General features: G+C 49.3%; 1 protein-coding gene and 1 pseudogene across 2 annotated transcripts in view; one reads left to right on the forward strand and one right to left on the reverse strand.

Annotated features, from left to right (window-relative positions):
- Positions 1-9118, forward strand: part of LOC149367674 (uncharacterized) — a 247321-nt gene extending 238203 nt beyond the window's left edge. For both annotated transcript variants that reach the window (XM_089556781.1, XM_089556773.1), the window contains one exon: positions 8914-9118. In XM_089556781.1, coding sequence (XP_089412907.1) covers positions 8914-8987 — 74 coding nt within the window. In that variant the 3' untranslated portion in view covers positions 8988-9118. The remainder of the gene's footprint in view (positions 1-8913) is intronic.
- A 1282-nt stretch (positions 9119-10400) lies between these two features.
- Positions 10401-11648, reverse strand: LOC149367675 (uncharacterized; annotated as a pseudogene).
- Between the last annotated feature and the right edge of the window lie 8468 nt (positions 11649-20116).

Consider the following 20116-nt stretch of genomic DNA (forward strand, 5'->3'; position numbering starts at 1 on the left):
TGAAATAGGAGCTACAACATCGCACTTTTATTTGCTTTCTGATAGCGATGATGGCTCGCTGGATTAGTGGTCATCCCCGTGGTCTGGCTGACCCGCGCCCTGTGCGGCCATGGCCGCCCCCTCCATGCTGGCCTCGTTGTTGTTGTTGCGACTGAGAGAAGGTTGAAAAGGAAAGTGCACGGGCCTGCCGACTGGCTCGAGCCGAGCCACCACCGCTGCCACGTGCAGATAGAGGAGAGTTCACAGATAAGAGGAAAGAGAAAGAAAAGTAACGTTGGCAACAACCGCGTCCGCCGAAGCGGACGCTGGCTAAAAAGACAGATAAGCGGCTGTCCAGTTATAAATGCTGGCGCCGGAGCAGCCGTACCCTTCCCATAGGGACACTACCGCTTTGAAGATGCGGCCGTCTTCGAAGGAAATAAATGCAATAAGTTCGAGTTAGCAAAAACATGATGATGATGATGATGATGATGATGATGATGTCCTCAGGCTTAATGGCACATACCCGCAGCGGGGAAAAACATGAGATCTGAGGCGACAACAGATCGAACAACGTCTTCTCCGCCGAGTAGGGTGCTCTTGCATTTCTATCGCATTGCGGGCCATCGAAGTGGAGGCCAAGCGGAACTGCGTGTTCCGTCAGCCAGGGTTGGCTACGATGGCCGCCAAATTGGCCACTTTACGACCTCGTCTGCCGTTGAAAATTTCAGGTTGGCTCCCTGGCTACATTGAACTTCTGTTTTGGCGCATTCACGAGGCATTTTTTATTGACTGCGTATACAAACAAGCATAAAGGCGACCCATTCTTTCCTAGCTTTGTTGCCACGGTGGCCGACGCGGGCGCGCGTCCTCCCCGCCGGCGGGGATTTCATTTCATTTTATTACCTTAAAGGCCCCTTAAAAGGGGTGTTACGTGAGGGTTGGCAAGAATAAAAGTACAAATCCACAATAACAGGAACGCTTCTACATTATCAGTGAAAAGTCTTGGGCAGGTGATGATGGCAACGTTGTTTGGAAGGCCGTTCCAGTCTGCGGCTGCACGAGGAAAGAAGGAATGAGAAAAAGTGACGGTGCGTGATCGTGGACGGGCAACTTGTAGGTGATGGCTGGTGCGGTGAGATATGCGTGCGGGTGGAAGAATATAAAGTGCGATGGGCATAGGGCTGTGGAAGAATTTGTGAAATAAGGACATGCTGGCAATGCGACGGCGGAGCGATAAGGGTGATAATCCGGATGCTGATTTTAAGGACGAAACACTGATGTCATAAGAGTAGGATGAATGAATGAAACGAGCAGCACGATTCTGAACAGATTCGAGGGTATTGATGAGATATGCTTGATGAGGATTCCAGATGGGTGACGCAAATTCTAGTTTGGACCTGACAAATGATTTATAAGCTAAAAACTTGACATGGTGGGGAGCATGATGAAGATTGCGCTTTAGGAAGCCTAAAGTCATGTTTGGTTTGGTTTGGTTTGGTTTATGGGGTTTAACGTCCCGAAGCGACTAAGGCTATGGAGACGCCGTAGTGGAGGGCTCCGGAAATTTCGACCACCTGGGGTTCTTTAACGTGCACTGACATCGCACCGTACACGGGCCTCTAGAATTTCTCCTCCAAAGAAATTCTAGCCGCCGCGGCCGGGATCGAACCCGCGTCTTTAAAGTCTTGTTTGCTGACGATATTATATTAGTAACATGCAGGCTCCATGAAAGATCGTTAGAAATAGTTATGCCTAGATACTTGTATGACTGAACTAGTTGTACCGGAACTTCAGATATTACGTAAGAGAAGGTTAGAGGGTTACGGCGACGGCTATTGGACAAAAGATTACACTTACGTGGGTTAAGTTCCATTAGCCATTTATTACGCCACTCCTGAACAGCATTGAGATCATTCTGGAGAGAAGATTGGTCAGCGGTGGTGAAAATAGCTCGATAAAGTACACAATCGTCAGCGAACATGCGTATGTTAGATGTCATGTTTGAAGGCAGATCATTAATGTATATGAGAAACAGTAGTCGGCCAAGCACAGATCCCTGTCGGACGCCCGACGTTACTAAGAGTGAGTTAGAGTTCTTATCGTTAACGGAGACAAACTGCGAACGATTAGACAAAAATTCTTCAATCCACTTCAAAATATGAGGGTGCAAATTTAATCGAGAAAGTTTTATCAGCAGGCGTTTATGGTGTACTTTATCAAAGGCTTTAAAAACATCTAGAAAAATGATGTCAGTCTGTAGATTATAATCAAGGTTAGCATGCAGATCATGAATGAATATGGCAAGTTGGGTCTCGCAGGAGTAACCCCGGCGAAACCCGTGCTGAGCAGGATGGAAAAAGTTATTCGAACCAAGGAATGTCATGATGTGGGTATAGATGACGTGTTCCATGATTTTGCAATGAATACTAGTTAGAGAGATGGGGCGGTAATTAAGCGGCGAGTTCTTGTTACCTGATTTGTAGACTGGAACGGCCTTCCCGTTTTTCCAATCTATGGGCAGTTGACCTATGAAGAGTGACTGAGCGAATAACAAGCACAATAGAGATGAACATATATCTTTGGTATTAATCAGTATTTTAGCGTTGATATTGTCAATTCCAGCAGAGGATGATATTTTAATGTTTTCTATTAGTGACAAAATTCCTGCAGAAGAAAATATAAGAGGAGGCATAGTATCTTGAATAACTGGGGGGGTTGGAGGAAATGTCGGATCTGTTTCGTTAGTAACCACGGATGAAAAGGCTGTGTTGAACATGCTGGCGCATTCAGTTTCACAGACAGTTGCACCCGAAGCATCGGTGAGGGAAACAGTGCGTGTGTGCTGGGGGTTAATGACTTGCCAGAACCTACGGGGGTTAGTTGACAACATTTTAGGCAGATCTGAGTTAAAAAAAAGTGCGTTCGGTTTCCCGAATACTTGATAAATAAGTTTTTTCGGCTTCACAATATTTATTCCAAGCGTTCTGACTAGGAAGCAACTTGGCCGATCGGAAAAGCCGCTTCTTTTTATTTTCAATACGTTTGAGTGTATTTATTTATTTACAAAATACTGCAGCCCGAGGGCCAAGCAGAGTGGGCAATTTAACAACAGCCAAAGATCACACCAAACTTCAAAAAAGAAAGAAAGAAAACAGACAAACACTACAAAACACCTGAATGATCAACATAAAGGCAGTCAAAAGTAAAAGGTTGCTGTATGAACAATATTGTCAAGAAGAAAAAAAAACAGGAAGAAATATTATAAAACACCAGATGTAGGATTCCAAACAGGACTCAGATGAGAGGGAACAAGAGTTCTTCAAAATCATGAACATTACGCGCGGAAAAGACGAGAGCTGGCAAGCTGTTCCACTGAGCGATAGTGCGAACAAAAAAAAAAGCGTTTTTAAAGAGGTTTGTACGGGCAGAGTACGGCGTAAGGCTTTGGTCATGAACGTTCCTAGTATGCCGGGTTAAGCGTGGGCGCAGGTAGTCCTTGGAAGAGAAATTGAACTGTTGGTGATAAAGTGAAAAAAGAAATTTTAACCTAGCGAGTGCTCTTCTTTTTTCCAAGGATGGAATATTATTTACAGACATGATGGCGGACGGTGAAGAATTCCGATGATAACTGTTGAAAATGAACCGGATTGCTTTTCTTTGTATCATCTCTAGTGAATGTATATCTTTTTTGAGAAATGGATCCCATGACACACTAGCATATTCAAGTTTAGGTCGAATGTACGTGTTGTATGCTAATAGCTTCACAGACTGTGGGGAAGACTTTAATTTGTGGCGGAGAAAGCCAAGTTTCCTTGCAGCAGCAGCGCAAATTTTGTCGACGTGACTAGTCCAACTAAGGTGCTTATTTAATGTTACGCCAGTAGGTTTTCGTGGTTCAGTGTGTATGTAAACTGGAAGGGATTCTTCTTTTTCGTGACCCGTAGGAGAACAGTTTTATCAGTATTTACTTCCATTAACCATTCCGCGCACCAATCTGCAACTGCATTAAGGTTTATCTGTAAGCGTGCTTGATCCTGGTTACTATTAATAGACTTAAAGAGAATGCAGTCATCTGCGAATAACCTAATACTTATAGCTGCAGTGTCAATGGCCGAAACGATGTCATTGATGTAGATGAGAAAGAGAACCGGGCCAAGGACGCTACCCTGGGGCACTCCAGAGGACACCGGTAGAATGTGAGAGGAGCAGCCCTTTACCTGAACAAACTGCTGTCGGTTGGAAAGATAAGAACGAATCCAATTAACAAGGTTATCGGGGAGGCCAATGTTTCGAAGCTTAAATATCAGTTTACTGTGACAAACGCGGTCGAACGCTTTACTAAAAGACGCGAGTTCGATCCCGGCCGCGGCGGCTAGAATTTCTTTGGAGGAGAAATTCTTGAGGCCCGTGTACTGTGCGATGTCAGTGCACGTTAAAGAACCCCAGGTGGTCGAAATTTCCGGAGCTCTTCACTACGGCGTCTCTCATAGCCTTAGTCGCTTTGGGACGTTAAACCCCACAAAACCAAAACCAAAAACCAAGCTTTACTAAAATCCATAAAAATTGTGTCAATCTGTTCGCCCTTATCTAGTGATGAAGCAAATTCATGAAGAGTGGTCACGAGCTGCGTGGTAGTTGATAAGCCTCTTCTGAAACCGTGTTGAAAGGGTGAAATAATTTTGTTTTCCTCAAGGTACGAGACGACGTAGTTTGATATGATATGTTCAATAAGTTTACATGTACTGGAAGTAAGTGAGATAGGTCTGTAGTTACCAATATTTAAACGGTCACCTTTTTTAAAGACCGGAACCACTCGAGCCACACGCCAGTCATTTGGAAGAATGCCTTCGGTGAATGACAAACGGAAAAGGTGGGTTAAAATGTGAGCGAGTGGTTCAGCGTAGCGGTGCAAGAACACATTAGGTATGTTGTCCGGGCCGACTGAGGATTTAGTTTTGAGTTTGAGTATCATGTTGAAAACACCTTCATAAGTTATGAAATTGGCTTCAATGACAGAGGACGAGTTTACATGCATTAAATCAGCAATCGGGAGAGAGAAGACAGATTGAAAGCAACGGTTGAAGTGCTCGGCCACGTCAGATACGTCGTCTACGACGGACCCGTTTATTGATATTTTATCTACCTCATCACTTGAGTCACTAAGGTAGCGCCAAAATTTATTAGGGTTACTTTTTAGGAACTGTGGAAGGGAATAACTAAAATACCTTGCCTTAGCTTCAGACAATTTAGATGCAAGCTCACATCTTAAGTAGGCTAGGTTTGAAGGATGTTTACCACTTTTTCTAGCGCGTTTAAGTCTTCGACGAATATGTATGATTTCCCTAGTCACCCATGGGTTGTTTTTGTTCAATCTAACGCGCTTATTAGGAACAAGTGTACTAATGCAATTATTAATGGTTGATTTCAGCATATTCCAAACTAAGTTGGTGGTTTTCGGAAGGTTGTCGCAAATGAACCAAAGGCGGTCAAGAATGGATTGGTCGTCAGCTTTTGAATAATCCTTCACAGATTTGTAATGCTGATCCTTGTGCATTTTGGCGTTTCCGAGAAATAAGGACAGGTGAACAATCTTGTGATCAGAAATTCCGTCATGAATGGACACAGAATAACAAGACAAACTAGAACTGATGAAGAAAAGGTCAAGTATAGATCGGGTACTGTCCGTGACTCTGGTGAATTCTGTGACAGTCTGAGTTAAATCACACATTAACATGATATCGCCAAGAGGATTAGAAAGGTCATACACAGAACGTGGATCGCTCCAGTCAACACCAGGAAGATTAAAATCACCAGCCAGAATAATGTTATCATCCTTAAAAGAAAATAAGTGATCGTGTAATTTCAACAAAAAATCAGGAGTAGAAGATGGAGGCCTGTAGACCGCACATAAAGTGAATAAATGGCCCCAGCAGTTGACCTTAACGAACAAGCTTTCGTGTTCATCTAGTTGATTCAAAAGATGACCACTTAGGGGTTCCTTTAAAATGACAGCAACGCCACCACCCCGGGAAGGGCGGTCACGCCGAAATATCTCATAACCTGGAGGAATAAGAACTGAGTTGTTAATACCGTCATGCAGCCAGGTTTCCGTAATAACTGTTATGTGTGGATTATAGGCTAAGAGCAGGTATTCCAGTTTATCGGTTTTATTTACAAGGCTCTGAGCGTTCACGTTCAGCAGTCTAAGCTCTTTTGGTGCAGTACGCGACTGAACAGAATGTCAAAAAGCACGCGTCGTCCTGGAAGGAAGTGCCACTCGTTCATTCTTTGCGTCATCCCATATAAATAATGTATCGTTAACCTTTAGCTTGTCATGAATTAAAGACACACGTTTCCTGTTATTCCTATCGGCCCTCGCACTTTCCCAGAGCAACTTTCGCTTGCGTAAAGTGGGTTGGCTGTAATCGTTTTGAACAAAAAAGTTAGTATCCTTCAATTTTCCAGAGTTCATCAAGACAGCCTGTTTTTCGTTGTAGTCCTGGAAGTAAGCAATGCAAGGCCGGCGGCTTCCCTGGCGGCCAAGGCGGTGAATGCGTGCAATGGACTTGCATTTGACGCCAAGACGCTTTTCAAAAACATTGCTAATGACGCTTTCCTTCAGGGAATCCTCAGTTTCATCAGGCGGCTCAGTAATGCCGTAAACTACGATGTTTGAGCGCCGACTGCGGTCTTCAAGATCAACTAATTTACTTCTATGTGACGCCATCACGCCATGAAGAGACTCTGTTGCCTTCATAATGGATGCTATTTGATGCGAAGAAGCGTTGGGCTGTTTAAAGAAGACTTCAAAGGAACGCAACCGAGAATCAATCTCAAGTAGGATTTTACGATCAATATTCATACTTGCTTTAAGTTCAGCTACTTCTTTAATAATATCAGCCTGCCCATGGAGGAGAGCGTCAAGAATTTCAATGGTTGTGGGACCCGGATTTAGTTCAACATCGCCACAAACGAGCAGCCTACATACAAGGTAGCACTCGTAACAAATGCACAAAACACTATGTGGGCACGGCACAACAATCAAGAATATTTCTTTCCCAGACCTTATTTTGGAAACGGAAAGACTAACCTGCACAGTGAAAACATATTTTGCGGTAAGCGGCATGGTTCCCATCACATCGCCGAGCCCACTGGTGGGGAAGCAGTCCGGCGGTCCTTTTATACGGCCATAGTCCGAAGACGTCACAGATGACGGGAGTCCTTGATCATGCGCATGCAGGTGGTAGACGGGGGGGTGATGAACGCCCGTGGTGATAAGTGTCCAGTTCGAAGGCGATAGCTGGGTGTTCGAGGCACGTGTTGTTAGGGTTTGTAGAATCGACGATCACTGCGAAGAGGGCCTGCACAGTGAAAACATATTTTGCGGTAAGCGGCATGGTTCCCATCACATCGCCGAGCCCACTGGTGGGGAAGCAGTCCGGCGGTCCTTTTATACGGCCATAGTCCGAAGACGTCACAGATGACGGGAGTCCTTGATCATGCGCATGCAGGTGGTAGACGGGGGGGGGGGGGGTGGGGTGATGAACGCCCGTGGTGATAAGTGTCCAGTTCGAAGGCGATAGCTGGGTGTTCGAGGCACGTGTTGTTAGGGCGAAGAGGGCCTGCACAGTGAAAACATATTTTGCGGTAAGCGGCATGGTTCCCATCACATCGCCGAGCCCACCATTGGTTTTGAGGGTTATTTTGTATATTTATGTTCGGAATAAACCTGTCGACCAAATCTTCGATTTTCCTCTTAAACAAGGACCAGTGATCATGGATGGATCTTTCATGAAACCTGGATTGAAATCCTGGTAAAAATGCGCGAAGTTCATTATTTATTGTTGTATAGTTTCCTTTATCGTACAGTCGGATAGTTCGTTTAGTTGTTACGCGTAAAGATGGTTTAATCTTGAAGCTGGCATGTATGACGTGGTGATGGCGTGGTGACGTGATGGTGCGCATCAAGGCACCCGAAGCCATGCGCGAATCCATAGCCAGCGAGAAGCACAATATCGGCGAGAATGCACTTGTGCAGCCCTAGGTGACACAGCTTCCGTTTTATGCCTCCAGCCTGCCGAGACCGCCGTATACAAACGGAAGGCACGCACGTGGATGAATGCTAATGTAGACGTGCGCTGTGAGTGAGTTAAGGCTAATGAATAATTACATCCTGAATGCAAATTTAATCTACCTCGGAAATTCCCCTAAACATCGGAACAAGAAAAATATTCATGGTAGATAAGCCATGTGCACTCGTACTGAACAAATAATTATTTATTTATTTTCAACGTGTCTGGGGCATGAAGGTCGAGCAAAAGGGCCGAATTGTTGTGCCATTTATTCTATTCGTGGTGGTCATTAATATTGTCGTTATATATTCTTCATTAACAAAAATTGTGTGCATGATATCGCTTCTTTGATATTTAGCTGCAAATTTGGCGCTAAGATTAAATCGCATAGCTACATTTGGCTACTTCTCTCTTGAAAGAAGGCTCATTATAAAATCTGCTCAACGGTAACCTTGCCGTCAGTAATCGCCTATACTTCTAATTCGTCAGCATACGTACTCAGATTTAGCATTAGAGAAGCGTAATTGACGGCCAAGTTTTTAAAGGCAAAAAATATGAGGCTAGCTTTTGGTATTGGTATAACGTTAAGATTCCATCTGTTTCCCGCCGATCGCAAGTAGCTGAAGTGACAGCAAGCCCAAGAAAAGGGCTTGAGCGAATTAGCCAACGGCGATGGAAGTGCGATAGAGCAGTGAAATTCAGGCGGCTTTAGAGTTGGCACATTACACGGGCACTCGCCTTGATGTACAGCATACTAGAGGAGTGCTAAACTGGCCACTCATATCTGATTAGTTTGAAGGCAAGGCTGCGCAAGTTATAACAGCTGCTATTCGTAATAGGCTGTTGTTTTTTTTTTCAGGTGATTATGTCGAGCTCAATGGAAACACCGGCGTCTTAAGGAAGATTCAAGCTGCGGCTGTGGAAGACGACTAAAGTCACTCTCGAGAAAAAAGTGAAATGTCTCTCTCTGCCTGGACAAAATCAGAAGACGCGAGACAGCTCTGTTTTAAACTTGTGACCTATACATGATGTTTTTAAATAAACGCTATCACATCACCTTTCAACTTTTAAAGACTTATGATTTTTTAGTGCGTTCATTTCACATCTAAGAGCACAGGTGGAAAACTGCTGTTGGAAAACTGCAAATCGCCAGCATCATGGGCCCAGATTTCACCACCCACTGATCTGTGAAGGTGAGCGCAGCACGCCATCAATTTTTGGCCCGACTACGCCATTTTTCGGGCACCCACGGCCCCCCTTCCCGCTGTGACCGCTTCGCCTGAGCTAGGCCTACTCCGACGGACGCTTCCGCCACCAACGCCAGCATGGAGGTGGAGGTGCAAGGAGAAGTTATTAACCCCCGCGACTATGACCCAAGGGACTGGACTCACATCCTTGGTGTGGCTGCCCGATCCAAGGTCGTTCGTTCAGCAACTGGAAGCCACGAGGCCGCAGCCTCTGCTACCGGTCCCCCAAGCCTGCATGGCTTGACAAGTCGGCGCACCTGAAAGTAACGCGCTCAGCTGCGCAGCGTTCGCGGCAACAGCCGACGCTTCCTGCTGCAGACTACAAGATCGTTTTTAGATCACGAAGCGGGCTGCAGCTGGGCCTGCTTCCACCCCCACTACTACGGGAGGTGATCCTCCAAGCGGCGTCCCAGCTTCACGAACCAACGCGTACCCAACTCAGGGCACACGCGGTCAACAATACATGCACCGTAAGCACGCCCCTAAAAGATGACGTGCTCGCTCTAGTTCGAGTGACCACCATAAAACACTAAGGCAAGGACTTCTCCGTCGCACCTTACACAGCCCCGCCGAACGGAGCGGTACGCAGAGTCATCTCCAATGCTCACTGGAATGAGACCCCGACAGAGCTCCTGCAAGACCTCATCACCGGCAACCCAGATGCCCTCGCCGTGGACGGCCGCCGAATGGGCGCCACGCGTTCCATTTTAATCACGTTCCGTGCCGGACCAGTCCCACGCACCGTTCTTTATGGAGGTGCCCTCCACAGATGCACACCGTGCCGAGGGCATATAGACGCCTGCACGAACTGCCGCGTCCCAGGTCACCGGGCGGATGTGTGTGTCCACCCAAGATCCAATAAGTGCGCCTGCTGTGGGCAGTCCCATCCCAATGAAGATGTGCCCTCATGCACCCCCAGCTGCATTCTCTGCGGAGGCCGTCATGACCGGAACTGGGAACTGCAAGGCACGGGGCCGTAAAGTAGCGTCCCCGAGGAACGCTGTCTCTCCTCCGTCTACATCGTGGTGGTGGTGGTGAAAAACTTTAATACTCAGAGAGAGTTTGGGGGTCAGAAAACCCCGCTGCATGGTCGGTATCCTTAGTCCGGGACACAGCACGACGAGGCCCCGTCTCACGCCCGCTTTACTAGAGCCCTCTGGGACTCCAGCGTAGAGCAGTTTAGCAGGGCAGTTTCCAATGCCTCTCGGGTGGTGGTGGGGGAAGGGGGAAGGTGAGGATTCTGAGTACATGCCCACACTATGTGAAAGATATCGCAGATCTCCCCACAGTGCGGGCAGCGCCCATCTATGTTCGGAACAAACTGTTTTGCTATGGCAGGGCAGAGAAGAGTTCCTGCCTAAAGGCGCCGCAGAGCTTCCTCCTCCGCCTTACTGAGCTTCTTGGCAGGCGCCGGGTGGAGGCGATGGCTGTCGCAGTAATGACTTAAGATTTCTCGGAACCGCAGAAGCGGTTGATGAGCTTCTGAGCCAGGAGAGCTAGGATTAGGAGGCCGGTGTGTGAGCGCTCGGGCGGCCGCATCAGCGGCCTCATTGCCTCGTAGACCCTCGTGGCCAGGAGCACAGATTACGTTTGTGCAAGTTGGATTGGTGGGAGCGCATTTTAGAATTTGGAAGGCAAGAGGTGATATTTCCCCTGCAAGATAATGTTCTCAGGCCCGGGGAGAGTCTGTAATAACTGTTCTCGATTTTGGACCGGCGGCAGCGATGGCTATTGCAACTTCCTCCGCTCGTGTTGAATTTGGGGCCCGAAAAGATAGCCAATCGACATTCATCCCCCAGTGGACTACGGCAGCCGTGTAGAATCCCGCGGGCGACGGCCCTGTGATGTCCACGTAGTAGACGCCCTCTTTAGACCCATATTGCATCTCAAGCGTGCGAACCCGCGCATGTCGTCTGCCTTCATGTGAAGGCATGTCCATGTTACGCGACAGCGGAGCGACCCAGAGCATGTGGCGCCACAGCACCCGGATGTCCTCCGTCCCCTCTGGTATGCATGTGTGTTAGATGTGTAAGCAGTTTAGCAGGCGGCGCCCAGGAACCGTCTGCGATAGCCGCGAATATAGGTTCACGACGGGGGCCTCCCGCAACTCCTGATAGGAGTTTACCACCCCCAACGCCTTCAGTTTGGCATTGGAGGTAGCCACCAGGAGGTCCAGTGCTCGCTTTGTTGCCTTCCGGATGATGGCGTCAATGCGCTCGTCTTCTTGTTTGGTGGGGCGTAGGTACGGCACGACGTAGAGGATCCGGCTGGTCACGAAGGCATGGGCGAGCCGTAGCGCGTCCCTGCCCCGCAGACCACCCCGCTTGTTGGAAACGCGGTGGATCATGCGCCCTACCTGTTCACATATGCGCTTGAGTTTCGCTATAGTAGAGTCCGACCTAAGCTTGTTATTGATGGACAGACCCAGGATCCGGAGTTCTGCCACTTCTCTGATGGGACCGCCCGACAGAGATATGTGTAGAGACGTGTTGTCCTGACGTGAAGAAGCTTTGATTTTGCGGGAGCACATTGGAGACCACAGTAGGCCGCATATGCATCGACTATGGAGGCGGCCTGCTGAAGGCGGTCCTCCATCTCCCCAAGGCTCCCCTCGGTGGTCCAGATTGTAATATCGTCTGCGTGGAGTGCGTGTTTTATGCCCTCCACCTGAGCCAGTCGACCGGGCAGGTGCATCATGGCGATGTTGAAAAGGAGCAGTGATAACACCGCCCCCTGTGGTGTACCTCGTGTACTCATAGAGTACTGGCCGTATTCCTCGTCCTCGATGCAGAGGAGTGCCTGGCGCGCAGAGAGGAAGTCTCTGACATATGCGAAGACCTTCGCCCCGCAGTTAGTGGTGTTCAAGTTAAACAGTATGGTACCATGTTTAACATTGTCAAACGCCCCCTTAAGATCGAGGGCGAGAATGGCCTTGTCGTTTTGTTGCATGGCTGTGGGTCGTATTATGTCTGTCCCTGTGTAGTTGGAGTAGGACATCCTGTGCAGACATGTGCGGGCGGAACCCGAACATAGTGCCTGCAAAGAGGCCCGTACCCTCCATGTATGGAGAGAGGCGATCCCGAACCATCGTCTCCATGAGCTTTCCCACACACGAGGTCAATGAGATGGGCCTCAAGTTGTTCGTAGTCACGTCTTTACCTGCTTGCTTTCCCGCTGCGATCAACCCAGCACAGCCACCGGACGCAGCTCGACGGCTTCTCGGTCGCCTTCCCGAACCCGACAGAATTGCAGCAAGAAATCCTCGCGTCTCACCTGGGCAGACCGCGTTTCTGCCAACGCCACCCATCATCCCCTACCACCCCAGTCCTTCCAGGCAGATCCGAGGGACCAGGAACTCAAGGGTTTGCGTGACGAGGTAAACCGCCTTTCCTCCCTCCTAAGCACCCCACCTCATCATCCACAGACACTTCGAGAACCCCTCCTGCATAGAAGCAGCGCACCTCAGACGCAACGCCCCCTCCCATGCCCCCAGAAATAGAAGCTAAATCAGCAGCACTCGACAGTTTGACCACAAACTAAAAGAGCTAGACGCCCGCCTCGAGGCCAGGTTTAATCCCCTTGCCGCCACCCTCACCGAAAAAGTTGAGCAACGCATGGACGCTACGCTGACCAAGCTGATAAAGCTCATGGAACATAATCTTACCCAACGTTTCAACCAACTTCTAATCCCCTCCACTCCCTCATCCTACCTCCGCAAGCACGAAACCACCTTTCGTGAGCAACACATACCAATCTACACCCGTCTCACTACCCTCCTCAATCCCCCCCTATCCAGTATGGCGGGGGGAGCACTAGTTATCTCCCGACTTTAACTTGGAACTGCCGCGGCTTCCGGGCCAAGGGCACACCTCTGCAACTTCTCCTTCCCGCCATCACATCCACGGCCCACATACTTCTCCTCCAGGAGACTCTACACAGGGCAACCCTCCCCAGCTACACATCTACACACTCAGATACCACTAAGACACCCAGGGCGTCCACACTCATCCACCGCAGCCTCACTTACAAAACTCACTACATCACGTTTGAGACACCCTGCGTGATCACGGAACTTATACATCACACACATTCACTTCCTTTTATATTTATAGCAAACTTATACCATTCCCCCCGTCCCTGCCGATGGCTCCGCTAGAATCACTTCTGCGAAACCTACGCCATCTAGCAGGGAAACATCCCCTACTCATCGGTGGGTACTTGAACAGTCAGCATACTGACTGGGGATACACAACCACGACATATCGAGGTCGCAGGCTCTGACTGCTCCTGCAGAACCTCCAACTCACTGTGCACAGCACGTAGCAGACGCCTACGCGGATCGGCAACAGTGTCAACTTGGACACCAGTCCGGACCTGACGCTGAGCCGCTACATCCGCGGTGCTACCTGTAACAGAACAGAACATACACTGGGCAGTGACCATTATATTATACAAATTACTGTCCCATACAAACCACCTCGTCACGCAAATACAACACACAAACTCATTAACTGGGATGCCCTTCGCTTTGCACGCACCACCCTCCCAGACACTCCCATCGCAGGCATCGACGCATGGGTGCAATCACTCAAGCATGACGTTCACCACAACACGCGACGCATTGAAACTGCAACTGAAACCTCTACCATCATACACACGCCTAGTCCACCTCTGGGAGGTTTATCACAGCCTCCTGGAACGCTGGAAAGGCAACAAAAATAACAGGACACTTAAAAAGCGGCTGGCCGCGCCTCAGACACAAATCCAACAACACTCTGAGTAGCTCTGCCGGTCCAACTGGGGACAGATATGTGACGGCATCGCCGGAAACCTGTCCAGCAAACGCGCATGGCAACTCCTCCGACACCTCATTGGCCCCACACACATCAAATCAGCAACACAGCACCACGTGACACGCCTCACACACGAACACATTGACGATCCCGACACCCTGCTAGACACACTTAAAACCATGTACACCTCTCCAGGCGCCCGCACACCTCTACCCTACTACACAGGACCAGCAAATCCCACACCCTACACCGACATCTCGGAGACGGAAGTCAGGGCGGCCCTCCTGATTCTCTGTGTGAACTCCGCACCTGGTGCAGACCAAATCACAAACTCAATGCTCCGTAATCTGGACGACCAATCGATCACCCAGATTACGGAATACTTCAACCAGTGCTGGAGGGGTGGCAACCTCCCGCAGTCCTGGCGCCACGCGAAGGTAATACCCAAACCCAACAAACCACTTATAATCCAAAATCTTCGCCCGATTTCGCTAACCTCATGCCTCGGGAAGCTCCTTAAACATGTTGTGTTAGTGAGACCCACAAGTCACATGGCGGACAACAATCTCTACCCGCATAGCCTGGTGAGATTTCGCCCCCATCTATATGCACAGGACTCCATCCTGCAACTCACACACGACCTTTTCGACCCGCTTCTTCCAGGTCGCACCAAGGCAGTCTTAGCTTTGGATCTTTCCAAAATCTTTCCAAAGCTTTTGATCGCAATGAACACCAGGCGATCATGTGGACCGCCAGGGGGCGTCGAGGAGTACGGACGCGTCCACGTCGGCTCCGCGAACTAAGTGATTTCATGGCGGATTTTTTCCTACGTTGACCGTAATTGTGTTTGAAACCTGTTTCCTAAGGTGCAAGCAACCCGAGGATACCACATTTGTGCCTGTAAGTGCATCTTTAAAGACTGTATCGTCATTCTAAGTTCGCCAGCGCTACACGCCACGATAGGCCTACTTCGACCGGAGAGGCGGCGACCGGCGACCTCCCGCCATCGCCGACCACGCCCGGCTCCACGATGAGGATGGAAGTGACGGTGGTGGGAACCGACATCGACCCCAAAGAAAAATACAAAGAAAAAGAGGAATGGACTATGAGGCTGAAGAAGTGAGCGGAAAGAATCGAGAACGACGAGCGCCACCTAGGACGCCAACATGGTGCCGGAGACGCGGCGGCAGCGAACGCCGCCACTGTTGCGACGGACGGCAGCGACACGAGAGCCTACAGAGAGGCGGGACGGAAACTCGCTGAACGTTCAATAGCCTCAGACCTCCCGAGACTTCCAGCTACCGGATGGAAAGTAGTTCTGCGGCCCAAAGTAGGACTTGCAATGCTGAAGAGCACCACCGAGATGAGAATAGCGGCGGCCATCAGGGAGAAAGCCGGAATCAAGGACAAGGAGGCACTGAAGGACCGACTAGCTATAAAAGCCAAGCAAGGTACGATTACCGACCACTCGCCTAGCTACGAAAACGAGAGGAAGGTGGAGAAAATTGAAACTGTCAAGATCGGAGACAAGGAACGCGGGGTGACCACCTACATGCACGCACCAGAGAGTTGCGGCAGGTGAGTCATCCATGGAATCGATGAGGAACACACACACAAGTACGTACTAGAAGGACTGAGCATTAACGGATTGAACCCTCTAGTCATAGATGCACGAAGAATGGAGAAGACCAAATCTTTCCTAATCACCTTCGAAGAAGAGAAAGTACCACGCAGAGTAGTCTTGAGCGGAATAACTTTCAAGTGCTTTCTATACAAGAAACGCTATGAGGTCTGCTGCAAGTGCGGAGGACTTGGCCACCGCTCGGACGTCTGCGACAGTGAGGTGACGAAGTGCCGCGGCTGTGGCATGACATCGCCCCCTGAGGGGCACCAATGTACACCGCAGAGCCAACTATGCGGCAAAGAACACTACACCGGGGACAAGAGGTGCAAAAATCTCTTTCGCACCCCTTATATTGTCAAGAAACGCCAATGGGAAGCCAAACAGGAGCCTGTGGAAGCGAAGCAAGAAGACCGCAGGAACAGCCGCTCACGTAATAGATCCGGCAGCAGAACGAAGTTTCGGTCAGACTCTTTCCCCCGGCTACAAACCGGACAGCAACAGCAACGCAAGGAGCAAGCTGCAAAGGTGAGCTGGCCAGCTACAGTTTACCAGGACTCCGGGACAGTTAAAGAATTAAAAGAACTTAATAAACATCAGGCAGATCAGATTAAGACTCCAACTGATTATGTTAAGAAGCAAGAAGAGCGGATCAAAATGCTAGAAACGACAGCTAAACAACCCGAGGAAAACAAACCGCAACAGGAAAAGGCAATGGCGCCTATACAAGTGGAGCACGATAAAGAGGTAGAGACAGCGAAGGTTGAAAAACCCCCGTCAAAAAGAACGTACCAAATAGTCGGATCTTGAGACAAAATTCGAACAACTAAACGACGAACAACAACAGGACATGAAACTACTGAACGGAACACTAATGCAATTCATGAAACAAGTCACAGAAACGATCAGAGTAGAATTTGCAAAGCGAGACGCTGCTCTCACGGCGGAATTAGAGAAAAGGGACCAATGGATCTACGGGGAATTCCAAGCAACCAAAAATGTCTTGGCCAAAGAACAATAATACTATCTGGCAGTGGAACTGTAGGGGCTTTCTGCGTAGACAGGCCGTTTTAAAATCGTTCCTTGCAAACGGAGACAAACCCGAAATTATAGCTTTACAAGAGTGCGGGAAAAACGCGAAGCTGCCAGGTTACAAATCGTACCCGGGCCGACGGGACAATACACAGGTTGCCACCCTTGTCAAACGCAACGTTACGGCGCTGCAGCGCGAGACAGGACACGTCCAATTAGATCACACTCTAATCTAAATGATACCGCGTAAGCAGAGAGAGAAAAGCCTATTCGTGTTAAACGTATACAGCTCTCCGAAACAGAGAAAGGATTGTGGGTTCGACAAGCTATTCGCCAAAACGAAACAGATAGCGGGCAAAAACCCTATCTTCATTGTCGGGGACTTTAACGCTCATCATCCCACATGGGGATACAAATATACGCAAATCAAGGGCAGAGAACTCGGGACAGCATTCTCCCCAATGACTCATCTTGATCACTGACCCCATCCAACCAACAAGACAGGGCAATAGCGTGAGTAGGGACACTACACCTGACTTAACACTGACCGGAGGCCAAATCACGGCAAGGTGGTGTAACACGGGGGAGGACCTAGGAAGCGACCACAAAATTATTGAAATCGTGGTAGAAGACGGACCGCCCACACCGAAACCCAAAAAGGTCGCAGCGGTAAATTGGGATCTATTCAGGGCGAACCTTCATACCCGAGACGCAATCAGGGACATAGAATCTTCGGGCACAGACATTCTCGCGGCAGTTAAAGAAGCCACCGAAGAGGTGGAAGCAGACGAAACGCAAGAAGAGGTGGACAGGCGTATGATAGGCCTGTGGCGCAAGAAAACGGAGCTGGAAGAAAAACTTGCTCAACACAAGGGGAACAGAAACATACGTAACCCCCTAGCCAAACAGAATAGAGATATCGAGGAGCACGCGCTGAACTTAACCAGACAAAACTGGGGTAGTATCTGCGAGCAGATGGACCGCAGAATCAGCAAAGCCAACACGTGGAAAATGCTCAGACATCTCTTAGACCCGGACAAGACAAAGTATGAGGAACGACAACAACTACAGAAACACGTATATAAATACGAAGGCACTAGCGATCAACTAATCTCTGAAGTGAGGGAGTTGAGGTGCACACCACCCACACCCCTCCCCGAGTACAAGGGCGCAGAGAATCCTCTTCTAGATGGGCCCATCACCATCGGAGAGGTTAGGGCGGAGTTGAACATACTCAGAACTAAAACTGCGGCAGGTCCAGACAGAATCAGCAATCGCATGCTGAGGAATTTGGATGATGCATCAATTAGAAACCTAACAGCGTACATGCAGGAATGTTGGGACAAGGGCCGAATCCCACCTACGTGGAAAAAGGCCAACCTAGTCCTTATTCCAAAACCAGGTGTATCGTAATCTGTATCTAATCTGCTCAGCATGCAGCGCGCTCTGTGTTCATGGCAAGATACGCCCCCATGTGATAAGGGCGTTACCCGCATGTTCACATCGTGTATAAAACCAGTGCTGAATAAACGCGAGGGCTCACTTTGGCCCAGCAAGTGACACGCGACGTGTCGTCGTCTGTTCCACTCGATGCATGGTGACAGAAGTGGTTAGCATGGCAATGCACTTCCTGCACGACGCGTGAAGACCAGCGACCCTGTGGCGGAAAATGGATTTCCTCAAAGCACCGGAGCCGCTCCTTACAACAGGCGACCTTCGCAAGAACTGGCAGCTCTTCAAACAAAGGTTTGAAATTTTCCTCACGGCGTCAGAGGTCGCAGGAAAGCCTCGGACTGAGTCCAAGAAGACAGCGTTGCTTTTGAGCGTCGCGGGCGCAGAGGCCATTGAAGTCTTTAACACCTTCACGTTTGCAGAAGGCGAGAAGAACGACGACTATGCCACAGTGGTGAAAAAATTTGATGAGTATTGCATTGCACAGACCAATGAGGTTCACGAGCGGTACATATTCAGGAGAAGAATCCAAGCTGCTGGCGAACCAGTGGAGCATTTCTTACGAGACCTGAAGAATCAAGCACGTGCTTGCAACTTTGGCGCTTTGGCGGAATCGATGGTGAGGGACCAAATTGTGTTCGGGATAAATGACGACACGGTACGTGAAAAACTCCTCAGGGACAACAACCTGACCCTGCAGAAAGCAGAACAAGCCTGTAAAGCAGCTGAAGCATCAGCAACTCACAAGGAAATGTGGAACCAGGAACACCAAGTGCATCCTATCAGCAGGACTAGCACGAGCCGCGAAAGCCGAGAACAGACACGTTATGACTGCCGAAACTGCGGCGGAAAACACTCCCCAAGAAGGTGCCCTGCTTTTGGGAAAACGTGCCGTAGATGTCAGCGGAAAAACCACTTTGCCAGATGTTGTAAAGCGACGGCAGTCGTTGGCGAGTTGCAAAGCGGCGAAGACGATTTCGACATTCTCGACGTATCCGCAAGGAACGTGTCCGGCAAGCATGACTGGACGGTGGAAGTCCAAATCAAGAACATGGCAGTTCAGTTAAAGGTTGACACTGGATCGCAGGCAAATTTGTTGCCTTATGGATTATACGCCAAAATGAACCCACAGCCGCCCCTGTACCCCAGCAGTGCGATTTTACGCTCCTACGGCGGAGATGTAATCAAACACATTGGCGTCATGCGGGCCGAAGTCTCTTTAAATGGTTGCATTGCCATGCTGAGCTTTTTCGTGGCACGAAAGGGGCGCCAAGCAATCCTAGGACTTGAGGCGAGTGAACGCCTGGGACTGATTTCACGCGTAAACAGCGTGTCGCAAAACAGCTCTGAAGAAGTGGTTGCCAGCTTTCGTCACCTTTTCACTGGCACCGGCTGCGTCAAACGAGTATACCACATGGTGCTTCGCAAGGACGCCACGCCAGTGGTTCAGAGACCTCGTCGAGTACCACTGGCTTTAGAGGAGCCACTTCGGGACGAGTTGTCACGTATGGAACAAGCCGGAATAATTGCAAAAGTCACTGAGCCAACAGACTGGGTGAGTCCCCTTGTTATCGTACGAAAGAAAGACGGGAAGCTGCGAGTCTGCATGGACCCCAGGAAAATAAATGAGTGCCTCAAGCGCGAGCACTACGCGATGCCGAGGCGGGAAGACATAGAGGCCGAGCTGGCCGGCGCAAGAGTATTCTCTCGCCTAGATGCAAACGCAGGGTTTCACCAAATTCCCTTAGATGACGAGACGTCTAGGATATGCACTTTTGCGACACCCTTCGGCCGCTATCGATTTTTGCGGCTGCCTTTCGGAATATCATCAGCGTCCGAAGTATTTCAGCAAACCCTAAGTGAAATTTTTGACGCGCTTCCTGGCGTTAGAGTGTATGTCGATGACATACTTGTGTG

The sequence above is a fragment of the Amblyomma mixtum genome, chromosome 1 (assembly GCF_055824585.1).
Source record: "Amblyomma mixtum isolate Tamu chromosome 1, ASM5582458v1, whole genome shotgun sequence".
Taxonomy (NCBI): Eukaryota; Metazoa; Arthropoda; class Arachnida; order Ixodida; family Ixodidae; genus Amblyomma; species Amblyomma mixtum.